This window comes from Triturus cristatus, chromosome 10, assembly GCF_964204655.1.
Source record: "Triturus cristatus chromosome 10, aTriCri1.1, whole genome shotgun sequence".
NCBI lineage: Eukaryota > Metazoa > Chordata > Amphibia > Caudata > Salamandridae > Triturus > Triturus cristatus.
In genome coordinates, this window is record NC_140593.1 from 948,818,647 (window position 1) to 948,844,281 (window position 25,635).

The 25,635-nt window shown below is 40.2% G+C and overlaps 1 protein-coding gene across 6 annotated transcripts in view; it reads left to right on the forward strand.

Moving 5' to 3' along the window:
- ZBTB47 (zinc finger and BTB domain containing 47) overlaps positions 1 to 25,635 on the forward strand; it is a 296,077-nt gene that overhangs the window by 206,008 nt on the left and 64,434 nt on the right. For all 6 annotated transcript variants that reach the window (XM_085628788.1, XM_085628787.1, XM_085628792.1 and 3 more), the window contains 2 exons: positions 21,375 to 21,522; positions 23,087 to 23,202. In XM_085628788.1, the coding sequence (XP_085484914.1) occupies positions 21,375 to 21,522; positions 23,087 to 23,202 (264 nt within the window). The remainder of the gene's footprint in view (positions 1 to 21,374; positions 21,523 to 23,086; positions 23,203 to 25,635) is intronic.

Genomic DNA, 25,635 nt, shown 5'->3' on the forward strand with positions numbered 1-25,635 from the left:
AGAGAACAGACAAACTATCACTAGGACATACCTCAACCTATTGCAGGGGGGCAATTCAATGAGTTCAACACAAAGAAAATATACTCTACCCTTTATATTAGAAAAGTACAATGTATCAAGGATTTAAATACAGGCTAGAGACACTCTGATAGAAACGAACATAGAATATGTATACACACATATACAACTACTCCCTTTTGTGTTTAGTACAAATTTTATTTCGCTTGTTTTGTTATTTCAGGTCATACAGATCATATTTTATACATTTGGTAAATTCTATGCAACAGAGGAAAGAGAAAACAGGTTCCCACTAGGAAAAAGAAAACTAATCACACATACATTCATTCACATCCAAAACAAACATTCATACAGAATCACACAAATGCACTGTTCATACTAGTGCAAACTGAAAGCACTGAAAAGTCCCACCCAGCGAAAAAGATTATCACAACAAAGAATTGCTCAAAAACACAGATGTGTATATAGGCCTATATAGACAAGCGATGGAATCAAAGGTTTCTGAGTAACACAGTTTTTCTTGGTGTTAAATCCAATGAAGAGAAAGGGTGGGGCCCTGTGCAAAACGCCGACGCGCGTTTCGGTGAGACAACTCCTAATTACGGAGTTCCACCTTCTTCAGGGCGTAACAGAACCGCATAAATTGAATCGGGACCTGGAACACAAAAGAAGGAAGTAAAATATATATATATGTGCATATATATATCGAGCAAGGGAACAAATTCATATGTAACTATTCATACAGAGTGCCACTTAGCCAAACCAGAAAACGGATAAACATTATTTTATTAAAATATGGTGGTTATTCATGCGCACCAGGAGCCATGAGGGATAATGTGAAGAGATAACAAAAAATAGAGAAGCAGAGAAAGATGGACAAAAAAAGAAAGATGGAGAAAAATACAGCAATCACCACACGCAAAAAATGTCACTCTCTTATCCTAGGCTAAGTCCCAGAAAGAAGATTTACCTGTATCGATAGAAGGGAGACTGTTCAGCGTAATTACTTCTAAAACGGAGTTTCACCACGAAGGAAGAATATCATTCTATTCAAACAAATATTTTTAAATGAAAACTAAATAAGTCTATAACAAAATTAAGCAATAAAAGAATAAGCATTAAACCACACTACATATCCAAATATTGCAAATATGTAACCAAGAGACGCAGATTACCTAAAATCAATAAGGATACACAAAATCTTCAAGGTTAATGGGCAGGAAGAGGCCCATGCGCCAGGATTCGATCTTTAATGAGAGAGAGAGACACACACACCCTCCCAGCGGGTTCAATTCTAATGCAGGGAGTGAAGAAAAAAAGAAGAAAAAAGAAAGATAAACGGACTATAGGCAGCTGTTTAAAGCGACATAATACCACAGTCTGCAACAACATACAAGGTTGCAACAGAAGTGTCGAGTTTGCAAAACAATGGATAAAAACAGAGGGCCAAAAAATACTTTGCTCACCTAGTGTCGAGGCACGACCCAGAGAGTTGCAGAAGCGTCAACTTGTTCGTATAGATTCTAAACGGATCAGCGAAAAGCTTAGAATAAGCTGGAAACAAGCAGAAAAACAGTGAAATCGTTATAGAATGAACAGAGCGGATTTAAAGAAAAAGAAGAAAAATAGCGTTCAGAGAAAACGGACCAGCATGTAAATAGCTTAAGCGAAAATAGAGGCCAGATAGAACTGCAATACCTTAAGGAATCAGCGTAGCGTCTGGAATGATCAAACGACGTCTAAACAGCGGCGTCCATGAAAAGCGATCGCTTGCGAGAGAGAGCCCGCCCGAATCAGGCTATTTAAACCCTCCAATCAAGCAAACGTCAATTAGGGGTGTGTTCAAAAAACCGATTCGTCAGACTTAAAGACGTAGTGAAGAATAAAAATAAAAAGGGACAGGTCGCTATTAAACCCAGCACTCATTAGGAAAAACGTAGTATGGGGGTGAATTCAAATCAAAAACATGCCAGAGATCAAACTAACGAAAAAAAGAAATAAAGAAGCGATCGCTTTTCATGGACGCCGCTGTTTAGACGTCGTTTGATCATTCCAGACGCTACGCTGATTCCTTAAGGTATTGCAGTTCTATCTGGCCTCTATTTTCGCTTAAGCTATTTACATGCTGGTCTGTTTTCTCTGAACGCTATTTTTCTTCTTTTTCTTTAAATCCGCTCTGTTCATTCTATAACGATTTCACTGTTTTTCTGCTTGTTTCCAGCTTATTCTAAGCTTTTCGCTGATCCGTTTAGAATCTATACGAACAAGTTGACGCTTCTGCAACTCTCTGGGTCGTGCCTCGACACTAGGTGAGCAAAGTATTTTTTGGCCCTCTGTTTTTATCCATTGTTTTGCAAACTCGACACTTCTGTTGCAACCTTGTATGTTGTTGCAGACTGTGGTATTATGTCGCTTTAAACAGCTGCCTATAGTCCGTTTATCTTTCTTTTTTCTTCTTTTTTTCTTCACTCCCTGCATTAGAATTGAACCCGCTGGGAGGGTGTGTGTGTGTCTCTCTCTCTCATTAAAGATCGAATCCTGGCGCATGGGCCTCTTCTTGCCCATTAACCTTGAAGATTTTGTGTATCCTTATTGATTTTAGGTAATCTGCGTTTCTTGGTTACATATTTGCAATATTTGGATATGTAGTGTGGTTTAATGCTTATTCTTTTATTGCTTAATTTTGTTATAGACTTATTTAGTTTTCATTTAAAAATATTTGTTTGAATAGAATGATATTCTTCCTTCGTGGTGAAACTCCGTTTTAGAAGTAATTACGCTGAACAGTCTCCCTTCTATCGATACAGGTAAATCTTCTTTCTGGGACTTAGCCTAGGATAAGAGAGCGACATTTTTTGCGTGTGGTGATTGCTGTATTTTTCTCCATCTTTCTTTTTTTGTCCATCTTTCTCTGCTTCTCTATTTTTTGTTATCTCTTCACATTATCCCTCATGGCTCCTGGAGCGCATGAATAACCACCATATTTTAATAAAATAATGTTTATCCGTTTTCTGGTTTGGCTAAGTGGCACTCTGTATGAATAGTTACATATGAATTTGTTCCCTTGCTCGATATATATATGCACATATATATATATTTTACTTCCTTCTTTTGTGTTCCAGGTCCCGATTCAATTTATGCGGTTCTGTTATGCCCTGAAGAAGGTGGAACTCCATAATTAGGAGTTGTCTCACCGAAACGGGCGTCAGCGTTTTGCACAGGGCCCCACCCTTTCTCTTCATTGGATTTAACACCAAGAAAAACTGTGTTACTCAGAAACCTTTGATTCCATCGCTTGTCTATATAGGCCTATATACACATCTGTGTTTTTGAGCAATTCTTTGTTGTGATAATCTTTTTCGCTGGGTGGGACTTTTCAGTGCTTTCAGTTTGCACTAGTATGAACAGTGCATTTGTGTGATTCTGTATGAATGTTTGTTTTGGATGTGAATGAATGTATGTGTGATTAGTTTTCTTTTTCCTAGTGGGAACCTGTTTTCTCTTTCCTCTGTTGCATAGAATTTACCACATGTATAAAATATGATCTGTATTACCTGAAATAACAAAACAAGCGAAATAAAATTTGTACTAAACACAAAAGGGAGTAGTTGTATATGTGTGTATACATATTCTATGTTCGTTTCTATCAGAGTGTCTCTAGCCTGTATTTAAATCCTTGATACATTGTACTTTTCTAATATAAAGGGTAGAGTATATTTTCTTTGTGTTGAACTCGTCTTTTCCCCTGAATCTCTACCTATATTATACCTTTAGGGGGCCCCTCTGTTTATTGGTCCTGTTTCCCGGCCCGGTGCCGTGGGGTTTTTCTTTTTCTTGTTCTTTCGATAAGGAGCTTGATTTGTTAGCACCAGGGCCTTTGAGCTATGGTATTCTTTAAATAGTTTTTTAGGAATTTTGTTTAATTTTTCACTTTTTTCCTTACATTTCATTTTTTATTACGACATTCTCTGCTTTTTCACCTCATTCCATCGTGTCTGTACTCTGACGACGTCGGTGCTCTCTCTTCTAATTTTTCTGTTATTTTATTTTTGTTCATGGATAGCATTAAGACATTTGGATTTTCTGATGAAGATTTTGCCCGCCTTCTAGGTCAAACCTTTGAGGGCGATCGCCCTTTTTCTTTGTCCCAAGGTCCTAACGAAGATTGGTCTAAACTCTTCAATTTAAAAAAGAAAACTAAACGAACAGAATCTCACGCTAATTTTATACTTGAATACCTTAGGGCAGGAACTATTCCCATTGGTCTCCGTGTCAGAAATATTCCGGGCCTCTTTGTTGACATTAGGAAATTTTTGGAAAAGTGGGCCCTCATTTCCAATAGATGCTCCAGAGATTGGATGATCCTCATTATTGAAACAGCAAGGGAGGTCATCCAACTCCTTAATAAGGAAATCCAAGAGCTAGAAGAAAAATTAAAGCAATCTCATAGTGTAGAAGAGTGCAAATAGAAATTGGAGGATATTACCACTGAACTTGATTCCTTCAGTGAATACCTTCTTAAGTGGAAAACCGATAAGTTAAGAAAGGACGTCAGAAACTTTTCTCAAGAGCGAGTCTATCCATTCTTGATAGAGAACTTCTATGCAAACAGCGGTGAAAGCTCTTCAAACATCAATTATTCCAATTGGGGCAACAAACGTGTTACAACATTCTCGGACACTACGGATTCAGATAGTGAGGGCTCCCCTTATGGTAATTCAGCACAGGGACAGGCTTACGGTAATTCAGCACAGGGACAGGCGTTTGATCGTCCATTGCCGGAAAATCGTTTTTTAGGCAACCGTCGGGGCAACTATCGCCCAAGATATCAAAACCGTTTTCAGAATCGATCCCAGGGCTTCCAACACAGGGGTCAATACCAGGATCCAGCTCAGCCACAGAGGTATATTCAAACCCGCCAACATCAATACTGGAGGACATGAATACGATCCCTATTTTTAACCTATCGAAGCACAAAATGGACCACTCTGCTGTGACATTACTCACTAAGGGTTTATCCTTTATTCCATCTACTAGGATCAACAAATTTGAACTTTTTAAAGACTTGCATGCCTTTTTCCGCAAAGTGAGACTTAAAAGTTTTTCTTGGACAAAGATTCTAACACCAATAATGATAACCTATCTGGCTTGAGACCTCCCTCTAGTTTTACCCCTGCCCTAGAGACATTAGGCATGGAAGTTAACTTATTTGAGAAAGCAGTCCTCAACAAAATCCAGAGGTCCGTTAAATTTGTCCCTACACCTACCTACAATATCACTAGGGAGGAGAATCTTGCACTTATGGCTCTCAAGAACAATAACGACCTAACGATCAAACCCTGTGACAAGGGTGGGGGCATCGTCATTTTGGATACCTTCAGGTATAAAGAGAAAATGCTTGATCTACTTGGGTCGCCTAGACACTATTGTAAAATTATGTCTAATCCTGAACCCAGAATCAAACGTCGAATCCTGCGAGGTGTGGAACAAGCGGTTGAGAGAGGAGACATATGCCTGTCGGAAGCCCTTTTCCTTACACCCACTCATACTCGCATTCCTATAATTTATGGTCTACCGAAGACCCACAAGGACCAATATGATCCACCTTTAAGGCCTATTGTTTCTACTATTGGCTCGGCAACGGAACCATTATCTAAATATCTTGATAAGTTTCTTCAGCCGATTGTGGGTAATCTGTTATCATATGTGAAGGATACTGGGCATTTTATATCCAAGATTGAAGGCCTTGATTATGACCCAGAGCGAGAAATTCTGGTAACGCTTGATGTTGAATCGCTTTACTCTAATATTCCCCAAAGGGAGGCCTCTAGGGTGGTAAGTAACATCATTGCCTCTGATCAATCCTTATCCAATGGCACTTTTTTGATACAATGCCTCGAGATTGTTTTAGAGGAAAACTTTTTCGAATTCAATGGGCAACTCTATCAGCAAATGCAGGGAGTAAGTATGGGGGCGGCCTGCGCACCAAGTATTGCATGTCTATACATGGGCGACTATGAGAAAAACAACATCTTCAATGAAATTGCTCCTTTTTTCGAGAATGTCCGACATTGGTCGCGCTATATTGATGATGTTTTTTTCATCTGGACTGGCGACCAACCATCTTTGAACGACTACATTGAATGGTTGAATGTGGCTGATAATAACATCAGGTTCACTGCCCATTTCAGTACCGCAAAACTGGAGTTTCTTGATGTTTGGATAGAACACCATGACTGTAAGCTTATGGTGTCTCTATATACGAAGCCCACCGCTAGAAACACACTGCTTCATTTTGAAAGCTTCCACCCTAGAAGTCAGAAGGATGGGATCCCCTTCAGCCAATTTTTGCGTCTCCGCAGAAATTGTTCTTCTATTAAGGATTATCTCCGTAATGTGGAAATTATGAAGCTCAAATTTATCAGCAGAGGGTATCCTCCCAGGATGGTGAGAGATGCCTCTAAAAGGGTACGATTCTACAACCGTGATTCCATGTTTCAACCCAAATCACAGGAACAAGCAGACAAACTTGTTTGTGTCACCAAGCACTCTCCATTTAACAATAAGATCAGACAAATTATCAATTCAGAGTGGCATCTGTTGAATTTAGGTGAACAAACACCTCCTATGCCAAAACCTGTTTTTGCGTTTCGCAGAAATAAAAATCTCAGAAATCTTTTGGTGAGAGCAAAAGATTCAGATCAGAAAACCTTTTTGCAAAAATCCATTGAGGGTTCCTCTCCTGTTAGAGGTAATCACAAATGTGGCACATGCCATGCATGTACTAATGCTATTGTTGGCACTTCCATCTGCATCAATGGTTATACTGCTGAATTGAGGGAGATGACCAATTGCAGGACATCTAATTGATTTACGCTATACAATGTCCCTGTTTATCCTCCTATGTAGGTGAAACCTCTAGAGAGGTCAGGGTTCGGATTGGGGAGCACAAATCCAATATCAGACGGTCCAAACATACAGCACCCCTGGTTAGCCATTGGATCGAAAAAAATCATAAAGATGATGAACTGCGTTGGACTATTCTTGAGAAAATCCGCCCACAGAAGGGGTCCAATTCGGATAACATACGCAAGAAACGCTAGTTTTTTTGGATTTTTGTCCTTAACACCAAAGACAGGGGCCTGAATGAATCCCTTCAATGGGAGAATACATTTATGTAGTTTTTCCATTCAGTTCTCTATTGCTTTCCATGACTTGTTCTATATGTTTGGACATATTGAGACCTTTTTTGTAGTGCCTCTTGTCTCTGTCTTTTCTATTATCTTCATTTATTTTTTCTATTAATTGTCTTTATGTATGCGTTTTTTCATAAAATCTATTTAGTTTCTGTCTATTATTGACTTCCTTCTTTTTATCTCCTTTTCATTAATTTTTTTTTATTTTGGTCTTCTTTTTGTCCCTTCTCACTTTTTATTTTTTACTCCTACTATGCCTTAACTTTTGACTTTGTCGTATATCTTTGTACCATTTCGGTTTTTATTTCTTTATTTCTTTTTTTCGTTCGTTTGATCTCTGGCATGTTTTTGATTTGAATTCACCCCCATACTACGTTTTTCCTAATGAGTGCTGGGTTTAATAGCGACCTGTCCCTTTTTATTTTTATTCTTCACTACGTCTTTAAGTCTGGCGAATCGGTTTTTTGAACACACCCCTAATTGACGTTTGCTTGATTGGAGGGTTTAAATAGCCTGATTCGGGCGGGCTCTCTCTCGCAAGCGATCGCTTTTCATGGACGCCGCTGTTTAGACGTCGTTTGATCATTCCAGACGCTACGCTGATTCCTTAAGGTATTGCAGTTCTATCTGGCCTCTATTTTCGCTTAAGCTATTTACATGCTGGTCCGTTTTCTCTGAACGCTATTTTTCTTCTTTTTCTTTAAATCCGCTCTGTTCATTCTATAACGATTTCACCGTTTTTCTGCTTGTTTCCAGCTTATTCTAACCTTTTCGCTGATCCGTTTAGAATCTATACGAACAAGTTGACGCTTCTGCAACTCTCTGGGTCGTGCCTCGACACTAGGTGAGCAAAGTATTTTTTGGCCCTCTGTTTTTATCCATTGTTTTGCAAACTCGACACTTCTGTTGCAACCTTGTATGTTGTTGCAGACTGTGGTATTATGTCGCTTTAAACAGCTGCCTATAGTCCGTTTATCTTTCTTTTTTCTTCTTTTTTTCTTCACTCCCTGCATTAGAATTGAACCCGCTGGGAGGGTGTGTGTGTCTCTCTCTCTCATTAAAGATCGAATCCTGGCGCATGGGCCTCTTCCTGCCCATTAACCTTGAAGATTTTGTGTATCCTTATTGATTTTAGGTAATCTGCGTTTCTTGGTTACATATTTGCAATATTTGGATATGTAGTGTGGTTTAATGCTTATTCTTTTATTGCTTAATTTTGTTATAGACTTATTTAGTTTTCATTTAAAATTATTTATTTGAATAGAATGATATTCTTCCTTCGTGGTGAAACTCCGTTTTAGAAGTAATTACGCTGAACAGTCTCCCTTCTATCGATACAGGTAAATCTTCTTTCTGGGACTTAGCCTAGGATAAGAGAGCCACATTTTTTGCGTGTGGTGATTGCTGTATTTTTCTCCATCTTTCTTTTTTTGTCCATCTTTCTCTGCTTCTCTATTTTTTGTTATCTCTTCACATTATCCCTCATGGCTCCTGGTGCGCATGAATAACCACCATATTTTAATAAAATAATGTTTATCCGTTTTCTGGTTTGGCTAAGTGGCACTCTGTATGAATAGTTACATATGAATTTGTTCCCTTGCTCGATATATATATGCACATATATATATATTTTACTTCCTTCTTTTGTGTTCCAGGTCCCGATTCAATTTATGCGGTTCTGTTACGCCCTGAAGAAGGTGGAACTCCGTAATTAGGAGTTGTCTCACCGAAACGCGCGTCGGCGTTTTGCACAGGGCCCCACCCTTTCTCTTCATTGGCTTTAACACCAAGAAAAACTGTGTTACTCAGAAACCTTTGATTCCATCGCTTGTCTATATAGGCCTATATACACATCTTTGTTTTTGAGCAATTCTTTGTTGTGATAATCTTTTTCGCTTGGTGGGACTTTTCAGTGCTTTCAGTTTGCACTAGTATGAACAGTGCATTTGTGTGATTCTGTATGAATGTTTGTTTTGGATGTGAATGAATGTATGTGTGATTAGTTTTCTTTTTCCTAGTGGGAACCTGTTTTCTCTTTCCTCTGTTGCATAGAATTTACCAAATGTATAAAATATGATCTGTATTACCTGAAATAACAAAACAAGCGAAATAAAATTTGTACTAAACACAAAAGGGAGTAGTTGTATATGTGTGTATACATATTCTGTGTTCGTTTCTATCAGAGTGTCTCTAGCCTGTATTTAATCCTTGATACATTGTACTTTTCTAATATAAAGGGTAGAGTATATTTTCTTTGTGTTGAACTCGTCTTTTCCCCTGAATCTCTACCTATATTATACCTTTAGGGGGCCCCTCTGTTTATTGGGCATTTCAATGAAGTCAATCTGCATTCTTGTGAAAGGCACTCCTTCTCGTCCTATCGTTCCTAGACTTACTACTGGTTTTCTTCCGGGATTGTATTGCTGACATATAAGGCATCTCTGACAAAGGCTCTCAGCTACAAGTCTGAACTTTGCATTATACCATGTCTGTTTGAAAAGTCTGATCATAGCATCTCTCTCTACATGTGCTTGTCCATGATACATTCGTGCCATGGTAGAAACCATGCTATCAGCATGACTGGTCTTCCATCCCGATAAACCCACACATGGTCTCCTGTGGTGCACATCCTGCTTTTACCCACTGTCTCCTTTCCTCATCTTCTGCTTCTTCCTGTAACTGCCTCACTTCTTCCCATGTATTCACAGTGTTAGTAAACAGCAAGGGACATGAATTCATTTCTTTTTCTCTCCCACGATTGACCGAGTTCTGATTTTGTGCACATTACTGTGCCATATCGTTGGCAAACTCGTTCCCCGCTGAGACATAATTGGCAGACTTCGAGTGTGCAGCATATTTTACTACTGCCAATTGCTTAGGCAGCTGTATCACCTCAAGAAACTTTCCAACCACTTCCGCATTCCTTATAGGAGTTCCACTCGATGTCAAAAACCCTCTCTGGGACCAAATCTGCCCAAAGTCATGCACAACACCAAAGCCATACTGACTATCGGTGATCACAGTCACTCTGAGATTCTTTCCCAACTTGCATGCTCTGGTCAATGCAAAAAGTTCAGCAACCTGGGCTGATCTTACTCTTTTCAGACAAGATGCTTCCAGTACAGCTGCTACCGTACATACTGCATATGCTGCACTCAAAATTCCCTCGTCTGTTCTCAGGCATGATCCATCCACAAACATCACATAGTCACTTTCTGTCAAAGGTACATCTTTTATATCAGGACGTGGCTTGGTACAAAAATCAAGTACTTCCAAACAGTCATGATCCACATCATCTCTGACTTCCACATTCTCAGCATCAGGTAACCGTGTTGAAGGGTTCACATTCAGACATCTCACAAGGCTCACATTTGTTGCACCTAATATGACTTTCTCATACTTTGTTAGACGACTGTGTGTCATAAACTGAGTGCAGCTCCTAGTTAAAAGGATCGCCACATCATGAGGTAAAAACACTCTCACAGGGTATCCCATCACAATTCCTTCACTCTGTTCCAGGCTCTTACAAGTGGCTGCTACAGCTTTAAAACAACCAGGCAACGCTACAGCTACAGGGTCTTAAATAGCTGAAAAATATGCAATTGGTCCTCTCAGTTTTTCATGCTTCTGTATTAATATAGAAAGTGCACATCCATTTCTTTTGCTGCAATAGAGTTCAAACTCTTTCTCATAGTCAGGCATGCCAAGAGCTGGTGCTTCACACAAACCATCTCTCAATTGTTTTAAAGCCTTCAACTCTTCTTTATTTATTTCAATGGGGTCTTTTACATCACTCTTTGTTAAGCGCACTAAAGGTTTTGCAATCAATGAGAAATTACTAAACCACTGGCGGCAATATCCAACCATTCCCAGAAACATCCTCACTTCTCTCGGAGTTATTGGTGCTCTTATTCCTTTTATTATTCTGATTCTTTCTGCAGTCACTTTTCTTAGCCCTTTTTCAATTTTATGGACTAAATATTGCACTTCTTTCTGACAGAATTGTAATTTTAATGGGGATACTTTAAGTCCTCTCTCTGCCAAATGATTCAACAATGCAACAGTATCCACCACACAAGCTTCTCGAGTTCTCGATGCCACAAGCAGGTCATCAATATATTGAACTAACACTGAACTTTCTGGCATTTTTAAATCTTCTAGAGACTTTTTTCAGGATCTGATTAAAAATCGAGGGACTCTCTGTATATCCCTGTGGGATTCGGCACCATGCCAAAGTACGTTCGCCAAACCGGAACGCAAAAATCTGTTGGCTGTCAGGGTGCAAAGGAATGGAAAAGAAAGCATGACACAAATCAATCACTGTGTACCATTCTGCATCATGAGGAATTTGATATAAAATCACAGATGGATTTGGAACAATGGGACAACATCATACAACGATTTTATTTACTTTTCTCAGGTCTTGTACTATCCTGAAAGTTCCGTTAGGCTTTTTCAGTCCCATAATTGGTGAATTACATGGACTGCTCATTATTTCCCTCAAAATACCTTGTTCAATCATCCTGTCTATTATAGAAGTAACTCCTGCAATTATCTCGGGTGTCAATTTATATTGTGGAATATTTGGATAACTTACTCCTTCCTTTACAGAAATTTTTATGGGATCTACATTTTTCATTAATCCCACATCTACTCCTGTGAAATCCCATACTTCCGTTTTCACTGTTTTCTTTAATTCTTGAGGCAATCCCTCAGGATCAAATACAGCAAATGCCTCAGTAATTTCAGGTTCCATATTAGCTATAGTCATTTTGTACAATACGTCCTCATCAGGAGTCTCAAAGGCTATTCCATCAGGAGTACAGAAAATTGTGCAGTTCATTTTGCACAGTAAATCTCTCCCTAACAAATGTACAGGGCTTGAATCGGACACGACAAAACGGTGCATTCCGGTAAATTTCCCTATTTTAACTTTAACTGGTTCAGTAAGATATGTTTTTGGACACTCCAACTACTTGGATTGTTTCATCCGAGAGAGGAAGAATTTTGACATCAGCTGACCTAACAGTTGAACGAGTAGCACCAGTATCTACTAGGAAAGTAATGTTTTCGTCATTTATCTTTCCATCCACAAAAGGGCCTGTCTGGTCTACTTCCAAAGTTGCGCCAAGTACGCACTCTACTTCCTCCCCTCTGCACCATCAATAGCTTTCTTCTGAATCACTCTCATCGCGTTGTAGCCAATACTGTGAAACAGCACTAGTGCGCGGCAGCTTAGTTACCTGTTCTTCGTTGTAGAATCCTGTCTCATTACTGTATTTCTGAGGATTTACACTCTGTGGAAAAGGCGGTTTTGGCATCTGACACTGTTGGGCAACAACCTGCTGCTGTCGCTGCGGTTGACAACTCACCTCATTCTGCACCTGTGGATTAAATGATGCATTATCGCCATTAGCACTTGGGTGAAATCTACACTCTGTTCTCCAATGCTCTATTCTTCCGCAATTATGACATTGCCACTTCTTTTTGGCTTCTTCTAGACTAATCTGTCCTTTCCCTTTCCCAATATTGGGTCTTTGTTTCATATTTGTACCATTTGCTTGTTTAATCAGTTGGGCCTCCTGCCTTTCTGCCACTTTTACTTGAGCCCACATGGTTTTTTCTTTTAATTTACGCTGCTTGGCTTCAATCTTGTCACTAAAATATTTTGCATGTCTCAGTACTTCATCTATCTTTTTATTTTGCCAATCTACTGTATGCTGCTTAATCATTTCACTTACTTCAGGACGCAACCCATACACAAATCGATATACGAAATGACTCAAATCCTTTTCGCTCAAATTTTCATCACCACTGTATTGTTTAAAAGCTAACAATAATCTCTCATAGTAGGCATGTACAGACTCTTTTACTTCTTGGTGAGTTATATCAATTTTTACCCAATCAGTTTCTTTAGGGGGCACTTTATTTATCAGAAGAGTAACTACCTGTTCATATTTTCTCATTACTTCTGGATCAGGAGCACCTGTTTTTTGATCTCTAGGGTATTCTTGAGTAGGCCAACCTATTGTAAGTTTAAATTCTACCCATAGATCTGCTGGCACAATTACGTCAAATAAACTATTCAAATCAATCCATAGTACTATTGATAATTTTACAAACCTGTCTACCTGCCTGTACCACTCAACTGGCTTCTCGCGCAAGCGAGGAAAGTCAGTGGTGAATGATAAAATGTCTTGTCTAGTCCAGGGGACATGCACATAGCCTCCACCTGGAATCTCCCTCATGGGACATTGTTACTACCTTTTCTTTTTCTCTTCCTGGGAAAGCTGCAAATGTTTTATCTGTTGCATCGTCTCGTTTTCGAAACCATCTACTTTTCCAGTTATCTACATCGCCCCATTTTCTCAGTAAAACAATGAAATCTTTAATTTGAGTTCTTCCTTCTGCTGTATTCAAATTCTCAATGTCTTTCTCGGCAAAGTCTACTCTGTATGGCTTTTGCAATGATTTTATTTTTTCAAATTCGATAACCATCTCACTTGCCACTTCTTCCAATCTTTCATGTAAATTTCTTGCTCTCCAAGTTATACATTTACATAGAAACATTAACTCTTCATCCTGATATGATTTTAATTTTTCCGTGGGGATAGTCCCTACTATTAATTCTTCCAAGACAATTTTTTACTTTGCCACATCTAAAGGTTGGGGTTCTGCATCCTTTCACTGTAAACTCCTCAACCATTCACTTAGTTCTTCTGAAGTAGGTCCTACAGAATTTGGTTCATTCCTTGTTTATTCTAAACTTTTTGGTGTCCCTGGTACTGATTCTGTCGTCATTATTGCCTTATTCACTAGGCTCTGATTCACTGTCAGATTTTTAGGTGTACTTAACCGATAAGTTCCTGTCACAGGCCTCCATGGATTCTCTCCTGAGTCTCTTTTTTTTTATTCATCTTGCTTATTACTGTTATAAGGAATCGTTAGACAATGTTCACTATCCTTCTATTTATCAACAATAGGCATTACTGGTCCTATTGTTACAGGAACAGTTACAGCTTCCATATTTTTAGTCAATTCTCTAATCTTTTCAGTTAACTCTAAAGTGGTTCTGGCTAATTCAGCTGAATTTTCATTTGTAATTTTACCAGGTTATATATTTTCTGCTTCTCTAAAAGGATTATTTCTCCCTACATCAGGTGGTATTGATTCAAATTTTATATTTTGTGGGGTCTCTTTTATTGGGGCACTTGGTGTCAATAATGTGGAATTTGGTTGATACAGGGGTGGATTTTTATAAAACATGTCCTCCAATACATCATCCTCCGACTCATGCACACCATACTTGTAACCTTCTGATCCTGTATTATTTTTCTTTTCCGTACATTTTCTACTACTGGTTTCTTCAACATTTCTCATAGGGAACATCCCATCAGTCATATTTGCACTTCGCCATCTCCTCATTCTGTGATCATGATTTTCCTGTCCACACGGTCTACCAAACATGTACTTATATCTTCCGCCACTCCGCTGTCGTTCTCTGTCATACTTTTCATCTTCCCATTCTGTCAATGCTTCAAACTGAGTAGGTCTAGGTCTCGGTTCTAATCTCATCATTCTTTCTCTTAAATTCCTTAATACCACCAAATTGAATGAACCATGTTCTGGAAATGCTAGAACTCCATCATCTTTTGTATACTTTACCCAATTGTCTAGCCAAATACATGTATGATATCCATATTTCGCAACCAAGAAGGATGCGGGCGATTTCGGTGGAGGAAGCAACTGTCCCTCTCTAGTCGCAATCGGTTTGTGCTTTTTGAGCAAGCTCTTAAAGTTTATAAACCAGAACTTTTTCTCTTTTTCTGGTGGATCGTAATACATAATTTTTTTTATTCTGTGTATAGCTAAATTTCCCCTACGACTATACTGTTGTCTTATCCAAACGTAGCGCGACTCACACTAACGCACCAATCCGGAGCGTCTATGTCACTTTTGCAATTCTCCACTCCTAGCGTGGCGTACACTAACGCATCAATCATGTGCGTCTACGTCACTCTACAGCTGGCGAATCCCAGCGCGGTCTTTCTGATGTCAACTTTCCTCGCTACTCCTGCTTCTGCTAACCCCTCCTTTACAAAATTTATCAGCAAACTTTCTCTTACACTTCTTTACTCAAATTTTGTTAGTAACGACATAAAAACGCCACCATTATCTGTTTCGCTAACAAAAGAATAGTTATTGACCTTTTTCACAAGAATTCCGTCTTCCCCGAGAACAGCGCTTACCTCTGCTCTACTACGGAATTATTACATTCGCTGATAAAGTAGCACTTCCCTCTACCGTACCCTTCTAGCAAGCATTAACTAACCGTTTCTCTGGAGATAACACACCTGTTGGAGACGCACTGCTACTGAGAATTAAGACCAGAGTTTCACAATTAAGTCGAATGCTATTTCATTTACACACATTCACATGGAAAAATGTAGTTCATTCACACAGAATCCTGTCTTTCATTTGTTAATAAAGTAGCACTTCCCTCTACTTTATCCTTCTAGCAAGCTTAGGGAACACCTATTACCTTTCCAGTGATAAGCGTAATCAGAGTTCACGTGGACTCCTGTTACTTAAGACCAAAATTTCACAGGTGGCCTTCGCTACCCATACACCTCTTTCACACAGAAATGTCCCTAACGATAACACACGACAATGTTACCAAATCAAACCCAGACAATGCGTAGTGCGACTCCAATCGTCACACGTTTTCCCTGTGCACCTACAGGGCAACAAACAATTCACCATGTGACTTCTTTTGCCACAGGCCATCCGACTTCCTACATCCCAGAAGTCTTCAAAAACAACATAGAACGCAACGTGACTCAACATAGAATGTTAGTACATAAATCAATACTCATCAAACCATTCGCAATCAATAAGCATAATCGAAAATCAATAAGCAATAATCACCAAACTAGCCAATAATAACCCTCATTCTGCTACCAGAAAAACTGATCCAGCGCAATGACGGGGAAAACACAAATTTACAACTATCCTCCCTGCGTCGCAGACCCGCCGTCACACTAACTCATTCACTCACGCATTCATTGGTGGGGCCCATAACGCCAACACTCATACGTCACACCTCACAAGTCTGCACACAGGAGGGATGATAATAAAGCGCTGGACATGTGGGGGAGTACCTTATTACCTATAGGGAAGAAAAGTTATTTACAGAATACACATTTGCATCACCACCTATAGGATCCTAACCTTAACGTCAAGACACTCCACCACTTGGTCGACGGACCAATTAGTTGGACTGGTTGATGGTGATTTAGAACCAGCTAAAACAGATTTTAAGCTTCAGAAAACTATAGTCACCTGATCGACAAACCTCAAACTCATAAATTCGGTTAATCAATTATTTGTTTATCAAAATATTGTTTGCAATTAATATTAGCATTTTGGTTAATCAAATTTTAGTAATTTAATCAATGAGCACAAATCGCATGACATTTTATATTTACCTATCCTGGCTAGCGGGACTTTTCTAATTCAATTGGCTCTGCATAAACCAAATTTAGCTGCTCGATTGTCCCAATAAGCAGGCCAAAGCTCAAAGTCCGGAAAGTTCTCTGCTCAGCATGGTACAGTCCCAAAGATCTCCAAAGGACCAGAAATCGTGTAAGCATCTGTCAACGCCTGTGGGGTCGGTAGGGGTGTGCAGTCAGCAATTGATCTCCATTCTAAACTACTCCCTATTCTACTGCCCTTTTATAATAAATTTGGGATAACATGATACATTCTTTTACCAATACTACGATCCAATTGGTCCATTTGATGAGGATTTGCTTAATTATCCAAATTTCCCACCGTTTGGGGTCTCACAGATTTTGCTGGTTCATTTACTCCGAATATGTCATCTTCATGCAACATTGTTGTTGCGCTTTTGTATATGTCCATTGTTCGATTAGACCAGTTTCTACTGACTGAAGTTTGGCAGTCCTCCATGTTCCTATCCTTGACCAGGAACACTGTGCTCAGACCGGAGTTTGCCTGGAGGTCTACGAAGCCATCTGAGTCTGCGCAGTAGGCATCGTGCTCACGAGACGGTGGCCACTTCCAAACTCCATTTTGGACGCCATGTTTTGGAAGGCCCAAATGTCAACTTAAGCAAAACAAACACAAAAGAGTAATTAATACACAGAAATGACAATTCTAATGTTATACCCTCACTAATCCCTTTATGTATTAGTGTTTTCCTAGCTTTTGGCAACATTTAAAGCAATAAAACTCACCCTTCGGTCCAGAACGGGAATGCAAACATCACAAAAGCGACATAAATCACGCGATATTCTATTACCAACGTCAACGTGAGATCAAGGGCACTGGATGCTCGAAACGCGTCACGTATGTGGTCTTTGGAGAAATAAACATCTTTGCCACCATATCTGTGGGTTCGTGAGCTTTCCTCTCGCCGGCCAGGAAGTTTGGAATAGCTTTGCTGATTGGAGATATTATTAATATGCGTACCACAGTTAAGTTATTTAGGTTATTCTGCCATGCAAATAGCAATAAGTCCCACGTGTAATTCGTGTTTACAAAAAGGTGCAAATAGTTTGTCAGTATAACACAGCACACGGTTAATTCAAGTTATTATATTAGTCGGTTAAATGATTAATAATTTCATGCAGAATAGAGGCGGTATACAAAATTTAGCTTTACCTGCTCCATCACCACCACCAACCACAACAGAACACAAAGCTATTGAGTAATTAATTGCCACTCCTTACAGACTCCCACCAATCCACCACCCTCCCTCCTGCCCACACCAAGGATTTGGTAAAGACCAACCGGCAGTGGGAGACATTTTTGATTTATGAGCAACATGAAAAAACAATAGGTGCTCCCATACATCCTGCATTTTCACACATCTCCTGTAATTTCACATATTCAGCTAAGAGATATTTTACTATTAAGAGTGTCCAGGCACAGACTCAGCAGCATTCACAGAAAGATTCACAGGCTGAACAAGTCACAGAATCAGGGCCAGCAGGGTTTATCACTCACCAATTAGACATACAACAATGTCAAATCCACCAGTATGATGCCTGTTGTAGTAAACATGCGACTTAGGGAGCAATAAAGGGAGTTTCAGGGGAGTTACACTGCAAAATGTAGTGAACACTGCAAACTTGTACATTTCATTTCAGCCTTATTTCGGTTATTGAATTGACCATAAAAACATACTAGTGACACAAAATACTACAAAAAGTCTTCAGAAAGATCCTCATGTGGCACGGTGCAAATACATTTAGACCCAAAATTCCAACAGCGCACATGGGTTAAAAACACGATACCCGTAAACGTATCAGTTTCGAGTATTCACAACATTCTGCAAGTCGTCTCATCATCAGTTTCTCCTGCAAACAACCAGAGGAAGGGCCTTTCCATGGAAAGGAAGGGGGTGCGCCATATATGTAAAGGGCGATGTGGTGAAAGGGTATTTTGTCATCGGTAAAATGTTTGATTATGGAGAAAGCAAATTTCCTCCATTCTTTCACCAGCTGAAAAAAGGAGAATTTGGGGATATATATGAGTTTTGTAAGATTCTCCAAATCCCTAAAATGTAACAACTCTATAAACACTCCAGACACAAATCTACAAAGCATAGATTCACGCCTTTCGAGGAATTTTTAAGACACTTTACCAAGTCTCCATTCCCATGGCCAAGTACTGCAGAAGGACCAAAAGTCTACAATCTATGCCCAGCAATAATCTGAGTTGCAGGGGTAGATTTGAGAAACATTTTTCTAAATGCCGTAAAGTGTTAAATCATGCTACAGAGCTTTTGAATTGCACTTCGGTCATCAGTTAGTTTTGGCATCAATCTCTGATGATTGCAATATTCTGAAATCACATGGCGGTCGCTACTGCATAGCAGTCGCGGCCAGCATGACGGGTAGGGGGGGGTCGTGCAGTTTCAGGGCTGGAGAAGCGGACGGTAATTATTTATAATTAAAAAAACTTACCTTCCCCCGGGTCACGCGCCGCCGCCTCCAATCCTGCTGCTCCTGGCCGGGTCCCGCATCAGGAAGCAGGCTTCCTCCATCCCGTCCCCAAGCCAATCACAATGCTGCAACCCTGAAGGGAGGCCATTTTCTCTATGTAGGCTGCATGCAGACTACATAGAAAAAAAGGGAGAGTCCGCATGACTGGTTTGCTCCATGTTCCTATCCTTGACCAGGGACACTGTGCTCAGACCGGCAAGCCACTCCCCGTAGCCCCCCCCCCCCCTGCCCTCGAGCAGGATAGCCCACCCGCCCGCCCCCAACCAGGCACTTCTGCTTTCTCGCAGTGCGAGGAGCAGAAACATAAAATGGTAGTTTTACCATTTTATGTTTCTGCTTCTCGCACTGTGAGAAAGCAGTGGGGCAACGCCCCTCCGCCCCAATGGAGGAACCGCCCCTGTGAGGCACAACTCTGACTACAACCATAATTTCAGCTGTGCAGCACAGATGGAAGGAACCCTGGCCGTCGCGCGGCATGGCCTGCACCAATGCGCATGCGCACGCACACATTCCAGTAGAGCAGATGTACATGCTAGCATATCCATTCCACTGATCAGGCAGCTTGCGTGGCAGTGTGGGCTCCACATGGGCTGGGCTGGGAAGGAGAGCTACTTTTAGAGTTAGTGTGCACAGAACCCCCTCACCCCCCCCCAACCCCCAAACACGATTCCAAAGCATCTAACCAACAAACCCTCAGCTATCCTGGGGGTTCAGCCAAGTTCTAAATGAACAGTGGGGTGAAAGTTTTGTAATGAAAAGCAGAGTGGATGAATAAATACCTGTGTATTCTCGAGAGAGTTTTAAAATCCCTGCGGTTCAAATAATGGCATGGTGCTGCAGTGCTAATGACAAGGGCGGAACTCTGACGTCATACATATTAGAAGCCAACATAGCCACTCGCTTATTTTAGCTTAAAATCCATTACAATCTCCCTATCAACAATATGAGCACACTTTAGGAAGTGCCATATATCTCCCCCACGATTCATGCGTCATCATGTCGTTCATCTACTCCCAGACTGCCGATGAACAAAACTGTCCATTGCGTCATAACAAATAATCTGTTGACATAGTTACCTATATTTGTACCCAAGAGTCGCCCTGAAATGGCAGAGATGTATGACTCCGCACCATGGCAGGAGCTGAGATTGGACGGCGTAGCCGCAGCACCAGCAGTCATTAGTTTGGGCTGGTGTTTGCCAGTGCTCGGCAAAGGAACCCTTTTCTAAACACCAGCATGCACTCATCCACCGCATGGTGGCGCTGTGTGCCTATTTGTTTAGTACAATTACTCATTGACAATTTAATACATACATTTTTAAAACTGGCAAATTGACTGCTGTCATTGGCATTTGGCGGAAGCTGGGGCGGGGTCAGCTGCAGTGGACTCCCAAGAAATATTTTGGGCCCTGGTACTTCAATTTTTTTTTACAAATTAAGCACTGCATTCCTGCCTAGCAAAGGGCCAGACTATATGTGTGTTCAATATCTCACTGTTTTTGGGACCTCACAAACTATACATTAATGTCCTGATTGACAAAGCACGTTTGTGCAAGTTTATGATCATTTGATATTCACAAAGGTATGTTATGAGTAGTATCTTTGCGACTGCACAGTCTCTGCACATAAAAAGATGGGAAAGTCCTATTGGAATATGTGCGAGACTCAGCAGACTAAATCTACTACTCGTAAAATACCTTTGTGAATAGCAAACAATCGTAAACTTCCATAAAAGTGTAAGTTTACCTTTATGAATCGGGCGTAAACGCTTTAAAAAAATAATAAAAACATCATGCCTTATTGTAACTTGCAACATGAAAGTTGTCTTCAGCAAAATGTAATTTAACAAAACCAAAGTACTTATGTACTTGTAACTGGTCTTATGTAAAGCACTCTGAGACCCATCTGTGTAGTCTGCACTGTATAAGTCTGCAATATAAATACATAGATAAAAAACCCTGAGAGAGGAACTAAATAAAAGACAAGAATACTTCTGGAGGGGACAGAAAAATATTACTAAAAGTAGAAAATGAGAAAGTTGGAGGGGATGTTTGTGAATAGCTTCAGTTTAAAGAATGACATTTGTGTAGGTTTACTCCTAATGATTCTCTATGTATGTCTCCTGACAGTGCATCACCTGTGGGAAGCCTTTCAAGAAACTGTGGTCCCTCCATGAACACAACAAAATAGTTCACGGCTACGCAGAGAAGAAGTTCTCCTGCGAGATCTGCGAAAAGAAGTTCTACACCATGGCCCATGTCAGGAAGCACATGGTTGGTGAGTATTGACTTAGGGCTGCACTTTGCTGAATGTGATCAGGAACCAAGTGTCAAATTCAGGTTTTTCTTTCCACCCATACTTCCCATCGGGTGTGTTAGTTTGTTCAAAGACAGCAAGGCAGAACTCCAACTCTTAGAACACATTAGGCAGTCAGTGGTGTCCCAAACATATGGCTTGAGGCTCAATCCCATATTGAACATAGACGTGTATGAGAAGATGGCTTGAATCAGGAAATGTGTTAAATGGGGAGGTGTTGTGGATCAGTTACACAAATATGTGTTCATTTGTATTGTGTCCTTCTTTAGGCTTCATTGTGTATTGCCTTCTACATCTTGGGCCAAGTTCACAAAATAGCCAAAGAAAAAGTTATAACTTGACCATGAAAACGCATTCTTTTAGAATACATTTCTCTGTTTTTGTTAGCTATTCATAAAGAATTCCTGGAGAACTCGGGGGAATGTGCAACTGCAGGTTATTTTTAGCAATTCTGACATGCACAACTATTTCTGCATACTCCAATAAAACAGGTGTACATTTACAAAATACAAAATCTCACCATTTAAAAATTCTGCAAATCAGGAATTGCGTTGTGCCCTCATAGCTTATGTTTTTGAAATCTTAGTTGTTCTTAAATTGACAAAAAGGTGTGTGTCTTCTGAAAAGGGTAGCCCCTCCCAGCCATTGTACTCTCCCATTTCTGGGCTACAGTGCTGCTTATGTGCAGCACAACATTAGGGACAATGATCAGAGAATTGTTTCAGTGAAATAATTTATTTATTTTTTGCGGTTTAAATTACATTAATAATTGTAATCATCATTAGAGCTGATTGTGCATCATAGAAGCATAGGATAAAATATATGATCTTGAGCAGAACTGCTGAAAGTTAGCTTTCATGTCAAAGAACATTCCCATGTAGCTTGCATCATGAATGATATAATCCCAAAAAGAGTTCTGCTCACAAGCCATCACTCATTGATGTTTCTCATGAATATCATATTTTCCAATAATGCCAGCCAAAGACTATACACATTTCTGTAGATTACTCAACCCACCCGACCCTCACCTCTTTCACAGGCACCCCCACTGCAGCGCAAAGCATTTAATTAAGTACCACATTTATAATAAACCATTGAATTAAGTACAAAGTCATAACTGAATAATAGCTTATGCAGCTTACAACCAGTGATCGTTCATTTAACAGCGAGGAAATAATTTATTTAAAAAAAAAAAATGCATAACTGGGGAAAAAGCAAACAGCATGAAGAGAGACAGAACCTTCAGAGTGATTTAATCTCTGGCGATGGTTGAAATGACACATCTTTGCAAAAGGACCATAATAACAGGACATTTCCTCGTTTTGCAGTGGGTCAAAGTTTCTTTTGTCAATTCCATGCATTCTTGCCTTGGTGTGGCGAACCGGCCCATGCGCTTACTAGATGTGCAGCAATGTCCATGATGTTGAATGTATTTTATTTTTTACTGATTGGATTTCGTGAGCTCTGTCTTCTATGGAATATGTCACGCTTGTCCTCATGCCTTTCGATTCTGCTCTTTCTGCAGCTCACACCAAGGACATGCCTTTCACCTGTGAGACTTGCGGGAAGTCATTCAAGCGGAGCATGTCCCTCAAGGTGCATTCACTTCAGCACTCTGGGGAAAAGCCCTTCAAGTGTGAGGTGAGACATCTCAATGTTTCGGGTTCTATCATCTCTGAAAAAGTCCTCTCTTTCCCCCAATTCTTCCATCCACTCTGTATCCATAACCTGGCTGAGATCCTGTAATGGTTTGATGTAAGAAATGTCTCTTTTTCTAATTTAAAGTGTAGTTCACTGGATTTCTCTTTTAGTAAAATAAAGCTCAAACAGCTCACTTTTATGACGAGTAAAAAGTAAACAAGTATTGTCAATGTCAATAGGTCTGGCTTTAGTATGCTAAAGCCTGCACTCTCACAGGTACATCACTTTGGGAGAGTCTTCTCTTTCTGGTGCACTTGGATTAGCAGTGAGAAACAAGAAGGAACGTCTGCAGGCTCTAGTACTATGGAATATGACCACAGCCAAAAGTGCATGAGGATAGGAATGAAGCATGTGGGAGGGCACTTGGGGTGCAACTGATAGCTGAGCTAGTTGGGACACGTGCCTTAAAGTGCTTTGTGCACCACACAAAGGGGCATATTTACAAGTTGAGTGGCGAAGCGTGTCATTAAGCTAAGAAGGCTAACGGCACGCTCGGTCACTTTAGAAACGCAAGGCTGCACCATATTTACAAGAATATGCTGCAGCCCTGCGTTGGCACTAAATTTAGCTCTCTAGCGTCAACGGAGGCACTCTTGCACCACTGTACAAGAGTGCCTGCATTGAGGAAGGTGATTGTTTATGTGCAGGAAGGTGTCCCTCCTGCAGATAAACAATCTTTAAATGGTGTTTTGTAACTTTTACGTGTGCTGCATTGAGGAGCACACATAGAAGTTACAAAACACCATTTAAAGATTGTTTTTCTGCAGGAATGGACACCTTCCTGCACATAAACAATCATTGATGTTTTGCTGTTTCCACGTGTGCTGCACAACGCAGCACACATGGAAACAGAAAAAACTAGGAGAAATTAAACATTTCTCCTTATTTTGCATGGGTAAGATCAGGTTTCCACTGATCTTAATCGTGGCGCTGCCCCATATTTACGCCACCCTTGTATATATGGGGCAGCGTCAAAATCAATGGGTGTTGAGGTGGAACGCCCACAGTAACACCCATTGCCCTCCCCTTTCACACTAAGTGTAGCGTGAAAGGGTGCCTTATTTACAAGGCAGTGCTAAGCCATGTTAAGTGCTGCATTTTGCGCTATCTGAAGGTGGCGCATAAGACATTTAGGTGAGTCAAGCAACATTGTGCTCCTTTAATCCAAATAGGATAAGATGGCTGCCTGTATCGCCAATCTTCTTCCTTTAACTGAGAGGTAAGGAAGAATTGTCCATTAGTGCATCAAAAGGGATTAACATACCAGAGATCTTGTTGATGTGTAGACAGTAGGTAATATCAGCATTGATAGTAACACCAACATTTGTTGTCATAGTACCAGGGGCTTAGAGTGGGCCAAAAGCCAGTAACTACCAAATGGAAGTCCAAGTCTAATGATGAATCCCTAGAACCAACACTTTGTTTTTCCTGCCTTCAACTTCAAAGGGCTATTCGTCATAAAATATGATGCTGAAGCAGACATTCCTGGAGTTAAGGGGGAAGGTAAGTAGTTCTTTGGTGTATCATGAATTGAATATTAATATGTTGTTGAAAAAAGTAAGGCCGAAAAAAAAATTCAATCAAGTAAAGGGTTTAAATACATGTTAAAGAACTCCATAGCGTGCTCAATAATCCTTAATTAATCAATGTCCAGTGTTTTTATTTTTTTTGTAAAGAAAAAGTACTTTTATTCACACAACAAACTGCTATACATATAATTACAAATGTTACTGTGGGACCTACCTCTTGTATAGAACAACATTGCATTTTACATTATTACATTTCAGAAGTGTAATTTCCAAATGGGAACAGGTAACCAGTTCATGTTTGTTGTCTTTGGCATTGTAATGAACAATACTAACTTATGATGAAGTTTGGTTTTAAATTACAGTTTTGAAAATGTCATCTTTAGAAAGTTGACATTTTCCTGTCTTAGCCATTTGGAGGATTCAGCCTGTCTCTGGGCCACATGACTGGGTGTAGTTGACAGTTGGGCTTTGTGTATTGCTCCTAGACAGCCACACACAATAGGGAGCTTAGGTGTGCCTGAAAGAGCCATCACTGGTAGGATGGGAGGGAGGGAGGGGCTGAGCACAGTCCCACTTACACCTAATAGGTTGTGTCCTGCCCCCACACAAAGGGCTGCATACCTCCTGTAGTTAGTCTGAGCCAGGGCATGGAGAGCACAGAACCTGTGCACTTCAAAGGTCTGGTTCTAGTAGCTTTTCCACACTGCAAAAGCACAGCTGGGTATAAATACTGGACTACAGACACCAACTCTTCAGTACACTTCTGGACCTGTGGATACTCTGCCAGGAGGCACTGCTGTGGTCTGAAAGGACTGCGCCTCTGCTGAACTGCTGCTCTTAAAGA